We start from the raw sequence: 12,642 nt of genomic DNA, 5'->3' as shown, positions 1-12,642 counted from the left end.
TGTACCAAGATACAGTGAAAAGTAGTGCATGGCATGCTATCCTGACAAATCATACCTTAAGTACATCAAGGTAATAGAACAGAATGCAGAATATAGTGTTACAGCTGCAGAGGAAAATCAACTCTATGTGAGGTCCGTTCATAAGGGAAGAAGCTATTCTGAAATATGTTGGTACGTGTTTTCTGCCCAATGGAAAGGGGTGAAAGACAGTATAATGCTGTTTGGAGGGGTCTCTAATGACGTTGGCTGCTTTCCCAAGACAGCAGGAAGTACAGACAGAGTCAACAAAGGAAGGCTGGTTTTCGTGATGGACTGGGCTATGCTCATGACTCTAATTTCTTGCAGTCTTGGGCAGAGGAGTTGCGATACCAAGCTGTGTTGCAACTGGACAGGATGCTTTCTGTGGTGCATCTATAAAACTGGTAAGAGTCATTATGGACATTTTGAATTTTCTTAGCCTTCCAAGGAAGTGTGGTAATGGTGTAAATGAAGAAAACTGTTGTGCTTTCTTTCAAGATAGTTTTAAATCACTCACTTACAAGACCCTGAGAAGACTGGCTTCAGCAACTAGCATTTTCATGAGGTGACCAACAGTAGCTGTTCTTTCCATGCCAGTATCTGTTATACGACATGGACCAAAGGTAGCAGAATTATTATGTTTGTGCATTTTGATGCTTAGTGTGATCAAGAGCAGAGATGTGATTGTCCCATTGTTGATGGAAGGATAAGTTGGGGCAAAAAGGAAAACAAAATTGGCAGGTGGAAGTTTAATATGGGAAAATGTGAACTCATCTACTTGGACAGGAAACAGAAGAATGATAAACAATTAAAGAGACTGCAGAACTCTGTGGTACAGACAGATCTGGATGACTTGGTACATGAATCACAAAAACGTCAGTATGCAGCGATTAGAAAGTCAAATGGAATATTTGTATTTAATTCCTGATGAAGGGCTTTTGCTCGAAACGTCGATTTTCCTGCTCCTCGGATGCTGCCTGACCTGCTGTGCTTTTCCAGCACCACTCTAATCTATTTGTATTTAATGCAAGGGAAAATGGAATATAAAAATCAGAGAGATCTTCTGCTGCTAGACTGGGCCACAGTTAAAGCAGATCTAGAGTATGGTGTACAGTTCTGATGATCTTATTTAAAAAGGATTTTACTTCTGTTAGAATCAGTTCAGATAAGATTCACTCAACTCACTTGTGGGTTGAAGGGCTTAACGTGTGAAGGTTAAATTGGATCTATGCCTACTGAAGTTTAGAAGAGGTGAGATTACGGAATATATGAAAACTAAAGGGGACCTTGACCATGGTGGATTCTGGAAAGATCCATCTAACTCCTCATTGTGGCAGGAAGGCTGCCAACATCAAAGACTCCTCCCACACTGGCAATATTCTCTTTAACCTCTTCCATCAGACAGAGGATACAGAAGCTTGACCACATGAACCAACAGGTTCAAGAACAACTTCTTCCCTGCTGTTATCAGACTGCTGAATGGACCGCACTAATTTGAAATCTAATGTTGATCTTGCTTTTGTGCACCTCCCATGTAGCCGTAACTCTGTCAAAACATGATTTGAACGTCCTCTTATGTTATAATCTGTCTACACTGCTCACAAAACTCTTCACTGTACTCAGGTACATGTGACAACAACAAATCAAATCAAACTAGAACTGGAGAACGCAGTTTAAAATAAACAGAAATTGACTCTTAAGGCAGAAATAAAAACATTTTGTTTCAGACAGTTACTAACGTTCACTCTCAGCTCTGCGCCATTTAGCCAGTCTGTAGTTCCTCCAAGGTTTTACGCTGATTGGCATGCTGGCACAGTTACTTCCAGTTTTGGAAGTCAATGACATACACAAACCTTAGGAGTCCACACACCAGGGGAAAAAAGGAACACATTGAGAATTTTCTTCTTCACAAAGCAGTGGAGGCTATAACAGTGAAGTCCTTTATGGCTCTGTTAAATAATTGGTTTCATAGACAAGGGATTCAGGATTATGGGCTGACAGGATGGAATTGACATCTTAACTATGTTTCAACATGGGGTAAACCCTCCTGCTTAATTTAAAATCTGCAACACAGAAAAGATTTATCCCATGCAGCAATGTGTAAAAGTTCAAGTGACCAAGAACTAGTTAAAGTAAACATTAACAACTTTAAATATAACAGAGAATAATTAACTGACAACCATGTACAAGTCCTTACTCTAACCTATCTTTTACCTTCCCTTCTATAATACTAGTCTGATAAAACTCCCAATTAAGATTTACAAAATAACACTTTTTATCTCAAAGCCAAGCAGCTTTCAGTTCTTCTATGCGTCTTTTCTTTTCCTTAGGGATTCTGCTTCATAGGTTACTAATCGAAAAAGTTACTTTTAAAAGAGCTATTTTTCAGGCAATCTTTTACCCACTGGGGGTTGGCAGTACTCCTCCCAACTGGTCAATTTTTCCCCGGTCATAAATGCCACCGCATCGGATTGTGTCATTGGCTTTTAAGATTATCAATATACTCAATTCAAACTTGATTGGAATTTGGTATTTTATCAGGGTATAATTCAAACTGATTGGCCCAATTCGAATTGGTTTTTCGTCATTTCCAGGCAACCAGCTACTTCAGTATTGAAAATTGAAATTGAAAAACAAGAAATAATCCTTCATATGAGGCAAATAAGTCAGCATTACAGTAACATAAGCAAACGATGGGCTTATACACACATGTACTCTATTTAAGCTTGTATGAAAGGATACACGCTCAGGACTGATAGTTTAAGAAAGGTAAGTTAGTAAGTCATACTTGATTCTACTCTGAATTTAGAAATTACACAGCTAACTTGCATATTTCATACCCAAATAACTTCAATTCATATGCTGTAACTTACAATTCATTTGTGCAACTAGGTAGTGCACAAATCTTAAGTTTAATAATCTTAAGTTTAATAATAATCAACACTGTGCACAAGACTATCATGTCAAGGGAGGTAATTTGGCTCACTGAGGCCTTGCCAGTACTTTTACACCAACAGGATCTGTTCCATTCCCATTCACGCTCCCTGTGTTACTGCAAGTTTGTTTCCCTCAAAAGAATATTTAAAAAAATTATTGACTGTCTCCACTTTCACCACCTTCGTCGGCAGCACGTTCCAGGTCATACAACTCACTGTAAAATAAAATTCTTCCTCATCAAGCCCCCTATATAGAACATACAACAGTACAGCACAGTACAAGCCTTTCAGCCCTCAATGTTCAGTCTTTTAATCCTACTCTTAAGATCAGACTAACGTACATGCCTTTCATTGTATTAACGTCTATGTGCCGATGCAAGAATCGCTTAAATATCCCTAATGTATCTGACTCCACCACCACTGCTGGCAGGGCATTCCACACATCCACCACTGTGTAAAGAACCAACCTCTGACATCTCCCCTGAACCTCCCTCCAATTACCTTAAAATTATGCCCCCTCATGATAGATATTTTCATGGGAAAAAGTCTCTGTCTAACCACTCTATCTGTGCGTCTCAATACCTTGTACATCTCAAAGTTACATCTCCTGCCAAACCTTAAATGTACTTCTCCTAGTCCTTGTATGATCAGCTAACGCAAAAGGCTTTTCTCAAATCTACCTTAAATAAATTTTTCTTGAATAAGTGTGTCAAATCTCCTTGGATCCAAGGAAAACAAACAACCTCAGCTTCTCAAACCTAATCTTAGAATTAGTCCAGGAATCGATCCCCTAAGTATCGTTTACACCCTCTCAAAGACCCCTAATACGTAATCATAACCGGATGCAATATTCGAATATGGCCTAAGCAGAACTTCATGGAAGTTAGCATAACTGCTGCTTTTATACTCAATATGTTTATTTACGAAGCCTAAGCTTCATATATTTTGCTTGTAACTTCCTCAACTTGCTTTATCACTTTCAAAGATCTGTTTACATAAATTTGCAATACCTCTTTACTTTTAAACTTTGTCATATTGCCTGTCCCTATTCATTCTACCAATATGCACTACCTCACACTTCTCTATACTGATAGAGCAAATCTGTATCATGGATCTGCCCACTCTGTTAGCTTTTGTTCTTTTGCAATCAATTACAGTAACCTTCTCTATAGGCAGTCTCCAGGTTATGAACAGGTTCCATTCTCGAATATGCTCGTAAGTTGGAACACAATAGAAAACACTATAAAACAGTCATTTGTAAGTACATGGAATCATTTACCCAATGGATCTCCAAAATTAATATTACCACACTCCTTTTCAGGATCTCCTAAGTACAACCGCCAAGTTATTATCACAAGTAAATTTTGAAATTTCACCATGAATTCCAATATCCAACTCACGTATCAATAAAGCAGTCCTAACATTGATACTTTTCTTGGGCAACACCACTAACATCCTCAATAACAATTAACAATTTATCACAACTCACTGTTTCTTTACTATTACCACTTCTTTTGGTTTTTGAAGCAGGGAACATTCCTTCTTATCTGTTCTTCTTTCCCTCTACATTTCTGTCCAATTACTTGTTCAAATCAACATCTTTAAACTTTCCTCGATTGTGTCAAAAGATCAGATCTGAAATGTTTAGTTGTTTTTCTCTCAACTGTTGCTATCACATCTGCTAAGCATTTCCCACTTTTATTTAAGATCCCCAGTATCAATAGCATTTGTTTTAATATCAATATTCAAACTTTTACATGCAACTGGATGGTAAATTACTGCGGAATCTGAAACCAAAAAAGAGAAAATGCTAGAAAATCTCAGATCTGGCAGCATCTGTAAGGAGAGAAAAGAGTTGACGTTTAGAGTCTAACTGACCCTTTGTTACTAACTTGCCTGCAAGTGAAGTGGGAATCAAACATCCATGTAATTAGTCACTTTCACTGACCTCAAAACGTCATAACCCACAAACTCAAACAAGCGGCACATGCTGTCTCCAATGATGGTCGATCGCAGATGACCCACGTGCATCTCTTTGGCAATATTCGGAGAGGAGAAATCAACCACCACCTAGAACGAAATTATATTCAAATGGGTTTTTATGCTGTATTAATAGCAAGCTTTGAGGCTTGCTCTTAATGAGGGGACCTCAGCGAGTCTCAAACCTCCATTAGGGAATTTATGTAATACAAATCAAGTAGATGAATGCAAAAATAGGCAGTAGCACAAGAGCTGAAAATGGGTTGCTGGAAAAGCGCAGCAGGTCAGGCAGCATCCAGGGAACAGGAGAATCGACGTTTCGGGCATAAGCCCTTCTTCAGGAAGCCCTTCCTGAAGAAGGGCTTATGCCCGAAACATCGATTCTCCTGTTCCCTGGACGCTGCCTGACCTGCTGCACTTTTCCAGCAACACATTTTCAGCTCTGATCTCCAGCATCTGCAGACCTCACTTTCTCCTCAAGTAGCACAACAACACTATTATAAAGTATCATCATCAGGATGCTTTTGTACATCTCATTAACAGATAGGTGACAGCAATATTGAGCATACAACACATGTGACAAAGAAAAATGGAGTGGAAACTTTAACGAAAATATTGAAAGGACTCAGCTTTAAAATCTATCGTCCGACATGCTGGTGACATCAGTGAACTTAAGTCTGCCCTTGCAATTTCTGACTGTGTGGGATGCCATCGTATGTACACACTTTCATTCCTGGTCAGGAAATTCTCTGTTTTTTACCAATACACTCACTCATACTAGTGAGGCCATTCTGTTTAGCCTGCTCACTTTAGGGTCCATTCTATATTTAACTCTCTTGATTTTATATTGATTTGGTGGCTGTGTGTTAAGAGGTTTCAAATTAACTTTTTTGGAGGACTTGAGTTTTAAATGATTGTGGAAAAAATTGATTGAGGTCTGTGGTGATAACCTGGATTTTTTTTTATTTTAAAATGGGTCAATGGAAGGACATATTGGAATATTATTTCAAAAAGATACTTGTGGGAAATCACATGATTAGAGTGAATTGCTGGGACTCGCTTTTTAAGAAACTATCTGCCTGGGTTTTATAGCTATTATGTTTGAAATATTTTGCTTGGAGATTGTTTGGCTTTCAATTGGGAATGAAGCTGAATGAGGAAAGGCTGCTTAGTTCTCTCCTGTTTCTGATACAGCCTTGTTGCGAACTAGTGTGAAATCAGACCGTCCTTGTAAAGTATGTCTGGAAGACTTCTCAATACTGTATTCCTGAGCAACCTGCAGCAACCAAGATGTCAGAGACGACTACAAATGTTGAGTGATCTATCTCGGCACACTAGATTGACAGCCATCTGCCAACCTTCATCCTTCCTTTCCTGCAAGTACTAACCATTGATAAAGTATTGGGGAATCAATGATTAAAAGCCTCCACTTTAAGTCTCCATCTTGCAATAATAATTTGTTTCAAGTTTAAAATGGCAGTCACCGTGACCATGAGAACATAAGACTCCTGGCATAATCTTGTAGCTGTACTTTCTCACACACCTCCAATGAATAACATACTGATAAATGTTTAGCTTTATCTGCTTTGACGTAAGAGAATGGCACCAGATGTAGAAATATTTAAATCAATAGCTTTGTTTCGATATGAATAAGATTAAAATATATCAATCATCTCATTTTAATTGAGAACAATTAGAGATAGAAACATTACATTGTGTGGAACTGAAACATACAAAATTGTTACGCACATAAGAGCTATAAAACATGCTGTCTTTTTGCTAAAAATCAGATCTCAATCATTAGTTCATCCAGGGATATCTTGATTGATACTCTGGATTATAGAGTATTGATCACTCACTCACTTAATCAAAATAAAATAAGTTTTAAAATTGAAAACTGTGTGGGGTCCAAGACTTTTTTTTTTGAGTGAAATGTTTTGTGCTGCAATGTGAATCTCAGCAAATATTTTTTTGAGTGAATGCTATTTAAGGGGATAAATATTTACATATTTCTATCATAAACTGAGCATTTACCACGTCTACAACAGTGTAACAAGTTTAGTTTAAAAATAAATAAATAATTTCACGTTTATTGAAGAAACTGGCATTGTCTTGTCCATGTCTCATGAAAGGATAACATTTGGAATTTTGTTCTCGAGGGCTGTCAAAGCTGTCAGTCTGAGATTTATAGATTTCTACATATTAATAACAGTGCAACAAAAAAAGTGAAGCAGAAAGTCAGTCGTGAGCTCATTGATAGGCAGACTGGCCTGAAAGAGTTGAATGTTCTATTCCTAATTCTGATGAAAAGCACAATACGTGTGGTCTCCAATACAGATTGCAATCAATTGTCTATTGCAGAGTTTCAGATAGATAATATTACTATTCAACAGCATTCAACAGTTCGGTGTCTCTGACCATTTTTACAGTCTGTCTGTGATCCCTCACAGATTGTCTCTGACTGTTGATCACGGTGTCAGCTCACATTACGGTGTCAGCTCACAAGTCTATCATCGTGCCTCTGCATGACTTCCACTTCCAGAAGCCACACAGCTAGGGAAGATCACATGTTCTTAATAGACTTTGCCAGTTTGTTGCAATATTTTCAGTTTGGTATATTGTGGTGGCAACACAAACAAATGAATAAGAAATAAACTAAGAACTTACGTGTGAAGTCAATATATTACCATACTAGAATAATTCATCAATCATGCCCATGTGGACGTTCTGCAAGAGGAGCTCAGATGGTCCTGCTCCTCTGTCCGCTATCTGTAAACCTGCACTTTTCATTTCTTCAGCTGCTTAGCAAACACACCCGTGGAGGACAGAGGAAAAATTATGGGGAACATTATCACACCTGATATCCAATACCCAAGCAACGCAAGCCATCCAAGATACCCCTGAATCATAGTAAATAGAAGGACAGTTTTCCCTTGAACAGCATGCTTCATAAAAATAAAACTGACAAACTGAAGGCTGTTTCCTTTTCTTAAGCCAGCGCTACAAGTTAAAGCCTGCACTAAAGCATCACTATATCCATGCTAATAAACAACTGGTTCAGGCTATTTTACAAGGAATGACCTCCCTTTTCAAAGATTTTGTGCGTTATCATCCCCAAATCTGTAATTGGTGAAATTTAGTCGTTTTTAAAAAACTTTGCTCCAATCCTTATTACTTAGAGTCGAGGTGGCACTTAGCCAGTCACCGTCCCATACACACTGTCCACTGTCTAATGCACAGTTGGCAGTCTCTGTTAGCAATCTATCAATCACTGAGCTGAAGCTTCTTGTGACAAATACAATCCGTTATTCCTTCAAATTAAAAATAATTCAATGAGAACAAAGAAAGATAGCAGTCTTATTTTCTTCTGATCCTCACTAGGCACCTGACAAACAGGACAATGGTAACAAAACCCAATACCAGAGTCTTATCTTTCCCTTCCCCCAAGTTTCTAATCTTGGACTCCTTCCCTGCCCATGTTTAACACACTGTCTCGGAAATGCACTGTCCAAGTGTGTGATGGAAGCACATTGAGTCGAGGTATTCAAAAGAGAATTGGTTGTTACTTGAAAAGGAAGAAGGAGAATAAGTGAAATACTATGGCTCATTTGGAAAGCCAGTGCTGACACAATGGACTGAATGGTGTCCTTCTGTTCTATAACAATTTTGAGATTCTGGAACAACCATTTTGCATGGAATTCTCTTTGATGTACTATCACAATGTCTTGTGTCATACCAGAATTTGGGATTATCACTGCAGAATCGAGCAAAAATCCCTACCATAATTTGTTCTGGACAAGACCCTGGACTTTTCCAATACCTAAAAGACTGAGCAGAATCCTGAACTCAAGCTGCAGCAAATATACAACACAGTGAACAAAATTAGGATTTCTGTCTGGGTCTAGTGTTCAGGCTGGAATTGGAATTTATATCTCCACTCAAAAAGAAGTGTTCAACAAGTCCTTCACAATAAACTGGTTAGCAAGGTTCGTTCAAATGGAATAAAGGGAAAACTAGTCATGTGGATAGAGAATTGGCTTGAAGGTAGAAGACAGAGGGTAGTGGTGAAGGGCTATTTTTCATACTGGAGGCCTGTAACCAGTAGTGTGCCACAAGGATCGGTGCTGGGTCCACTGCTTCTTGTCATTTATATAAATGATTTGGATGTGAACATAGGAGGCATAGTTAGTAAGTTTGCTGAGGACGTCAAATTTGGGGACATAGTGGACCACAAATAAGGTTTCCTCAGAGTTCAATGAGATCTTGATCAGATGGGCCACTGGACTGAGAAGAGGCAGATGGAGTTTAATTTTGATAAATGGGAGGTGCTGCATTTTGGAAAGGCAAATCAGGGTAGGACTTATATGCTTAATGGTAAGACCCTGAGAAGTGCTGCTGAAAAAGAGACCCTAGAACACAGGATCACAGTTCCTTGAAAGTGGAGTTGCAGGTAGACAGGATCGTGAAGGCGGCATTTGGTATGCTTGCCTTCATTGGTCAGAGCATCGAGTATAATTAGAAAATCTTAAAAATCAGAAAATAACTGACTGCAAACTAAAACACGATATCACTCCCCAACTTGGCGACTGACATGATATAAAAGATCTGTTCCCATGTTGCCTTTAAGCAGCAGTTTTATGATTTCAAGTATGTAATATGTTGATTAAGAGAAGCTCGTAAAGATCCATCTTTGAAATATTTAGGCAAATATTAGTTTAAAAAAAAGATACTTTTTGATGATTTCTAGAAAATTCAAGCTAAGTTTCACCGAACACAACACTCCCAAATGAATAAAATTTCCAGCAGTCAGTATAATAAGAATGGATTGTCACTCAAGTTATTCTAAAATAATGAAAATATCTCAACCTTAGCTCAATAACAGAACTTATTTTTTTAAACAAATGGTTTTAGTTCTATTCCAGAGCCTTGAGTGCAAAGTGTTGGTCAATGTTTCAGGGAAGTAGTGGGGGAATGTTGCACCTTAGGTGGAGAGTTATTTGGCTGTAAAATTAAATCATAACCCTGTTTGTCCTCCCACTTGAGCATAAATAATCACAGGTCACTACACAAACAACAAAAACTGGCCAATATTTATCATTCAATAAATGTTACTAGAACAGTTTGAATGATTGTTACATTGTTGTTTCAGGGAATATGGTGCATGTAAATTGGTCATATCATTTATTGCTTTATAACACTGACTATACTTCTAAAGTACTTCAGTAGCTGCAAAGTCTTTTGCAAGGTCCTGAGGCTGTGAAGCGGAGGATATAAAAGCAAGCTTTTCTTTTCTACTAAAATGTTTGTTGAAATATCCACCATTTTAAAAAGAAAAAAGGTCACTGATAGAAAGTATGAAATACAGTCACCAACTTGCACATAGCAGGGTTTTGCTGCATAGGAAATACAGAGCTTCAAAGACACACAAGGACATTCAAAGACACCATAATCTTTTTTTAAAAACTGGTCACACACCACAGAAACATTTTAAATAATGGCTGCCTTAAGAATGGCTCACAAAAAAAATATTAAAATGAAAGAGAGATATTCTGCTCTTTCCTAGTTGTAAATTGCAAACCTTCTTCTTTGGTCCTACTGGGGGAGGTCGAACTCCATTTACAAGGAGGTCAGTCAGCAGCTTGGAGATAAATTCTTTGTTGAGGTGAACATTGACAAAACCTATACATGAGAAGTTAAAATTAATGTAAGAGCATCCACTTTCAAAATAAACTCAAAAACATGGTAAATAGTTTTAAAGGCATCTTAGTTGAGGATTTCTCAGGCATTCTTTGTAAATGTTAAAACATCACTGAGGGGATTTCCAGGCTGCACATTGTTTAACAGCTTTTTAATGCTCATTTTAGCTAATTTGTTATATGTTACTTATTGTAGGAATTGCAAGCTGTCAAGTCCAGGTTACATTAGATTGGGAAATAATGAATGCAACTCTTGTTCAAAAAGGGAGATAGAAAGCAGGAAACTACAGCCATTTAACAGCTATCATAGGGAAAATGTTATAAGCTATTATTAAAGACTTCTGAAAAACCTAAGAGACATTCAACATAAGCAGGCAGATTCATTTTGGTTTTGTTAATGGGAGATAACATTTAACCAATTTGTTAAAGATCTTTGCAGTAGTAACACGCTGGATTTGTTGTGATTTATTATTGTCTAGGGTACTGAGATACAGCGAAAAGTATTAAATGACATGCGAACCACACAAGCACATCAGGGCAACAGAAAGATCAAATGTAATATTTGAGAGGTCTGTTCGTAAGTCTGATGACAGCAGGAGATCAGCCGTTCTTAAATCTGTTGGTATGTTTTTAAACTTTTCTACCTTCTGCCCAATGGAAGATGTTGGAAGCAAGTATGACCAGGGTGGGAGGAGTCTTTAATTATGTTGGCTACTTTCCTGAGACAGTGGGAAGTATGGATGGAGTCAATGGAAGGAAGATTGTTTTTTGTGATAGATTAGGTGATATTCACAGATGTGTAATTTCTTGTGGTCTTGGCAAATCAGTTGCCTATGAAGCTGTGATGCATCCAGACAGGATGCTTTCTGTGGTGCATTCTATAAAAACAGTTGATTTGTTGTGAACATATGGAATTTATTTTGACTTCTGAGGCAAGAGAGGTGATGGTGCACTTTCTTGACTTTAGCATCGATGTGGATGGACTAGGATAGATTGCTGGTGATATTTGCTCCGTGAAACTTGGAGCTCTCAACCACCTCCACTTCATCAGCATTGATCGAGAGGGTGTATCTTCCACTCCACGTCTTGAAGTGGATGACCAGCTCCTTCATTTTGCTGACATTGAGGGAAGGATTGTTCTTTATATCATGCCAATAAACTGTCTATCTCCTTCCTGTGTTCTGTGTCATCGTTGAGAGATCCAATCTACTACTTAAAAATTTGCTGATGAAACTACAGTAGAGTTAAAATTGATTTGTAGTGAGTTTATAAGCAGTATGAAAATGTGTTGCTGGAAAAGCGCAGCAGGTCAGGCAGCATCCAAGGAACAGGAGAATCGACGTTTCGGGCATAAGCCCTTCTTCAGGAAAGAAGGGCTCCTGAAGAAGGGCTTATGCCCGAAATGTCGATTCTCCTGTTCCTTGGATGCTGCCTGACCTGCTGCGCTTTTCCAGCAACACATTGTCAGCTCTGATCTCCAGCATCTGCAGCCCTCACTTTCTCCTTATAAGCAGTATGGTAAGGGACTGACTACATAGCTGTTTGGGGCACCTGTGGTGATGATTATGCAGGAGGTATTCTCACCTATCCTTACTAATTCATGTCTGCTGTACAGGAAATCAAGGATCCAGTTACAGAGAGAAGAACAGAGTCCTCAACCTTTGAGTTTGGAGATGGATTTGTTGGAATTATGGTGTTGAAAGTGTAACTAAAGTCAACGAAATAGGATTCTGACATCAGTGTCCTTGTTATTCAGATGTTCCAAGGATAAGTATAGGGCCAGAGAGGTGACATCTGGCATGGACCTAATGAGAGGGTAGGTAAATTTTAGCAGATCAAGGCAATCTGTACTATTGGGTAGAGAAGTGTACTAATGCAGTGTACATAAAATTTTCAGAAGGAATGTGATAAGGTGCCACATTGAAGATTAGTGGGGAAAATAAAAAGAATCAAGGTAAAGGTTAATACTTTGCATGGATATAGATGAATTCTCTCAGGAAAGAGTAAGGATA

General features: G+C 38.3%; 1 protein-coding gene across 4 annotated transcripts in view; it reads right to left on the bottom strand.

The window, feature by feature from the left end:
- Positions 1 to 12,642, bottom strand: part of rars1 (arginyl-tRNA synthetase 1) — a 57,620-nt gene that overhangs the window by 31,549 nt on the left and 13,429 nt on the right. For all 4 annotated transcript variants that reach the window (XR_006313554.2, XM_043703299.2, XM_043703297.2 and 1 more), the window contains 2 exons: positions 10,513 to 10,613; positions 4,903 to 5,024 (listed from right to left, as the gene is read on the bottom strand). Coding sequence is in view for 3 of the 4 variants with exons in the window: in XM_043703299.2 (XP_043559234.1) it covers positions 4,903 to 5,024; positions 10,513 to 10,613 (223 nt within the window). In the remaining variant the exon portion in view is untranslated. The remainder of the gene's footprint in view (positions 1 to 4,902; positions 5,025 to 10,512; positions 10,614 to 12,642) is intronic.

This window comes from Chiloscyllium plagiosum, unplaced genomic scaffold (genome assembly GCF_037043375.1).
Source record: "Chiloscyllium plagiosum isolate Xiang-an unplaced genomic scaffold, Cpla_swu_hap1 HiC_scaffold_16, whole genome shotgun sequence".
Lineage (NCBI taxonomy): Eukaryota > Metazoa > Chordata > Chondrichthyes > Orectolobiformes > Hemiscylliidae > Chiloscyllium > Chiloscyllium plagiosum.
This window is presented reverse-complemented; position numbering and strand designations above follow the sequence as displayed.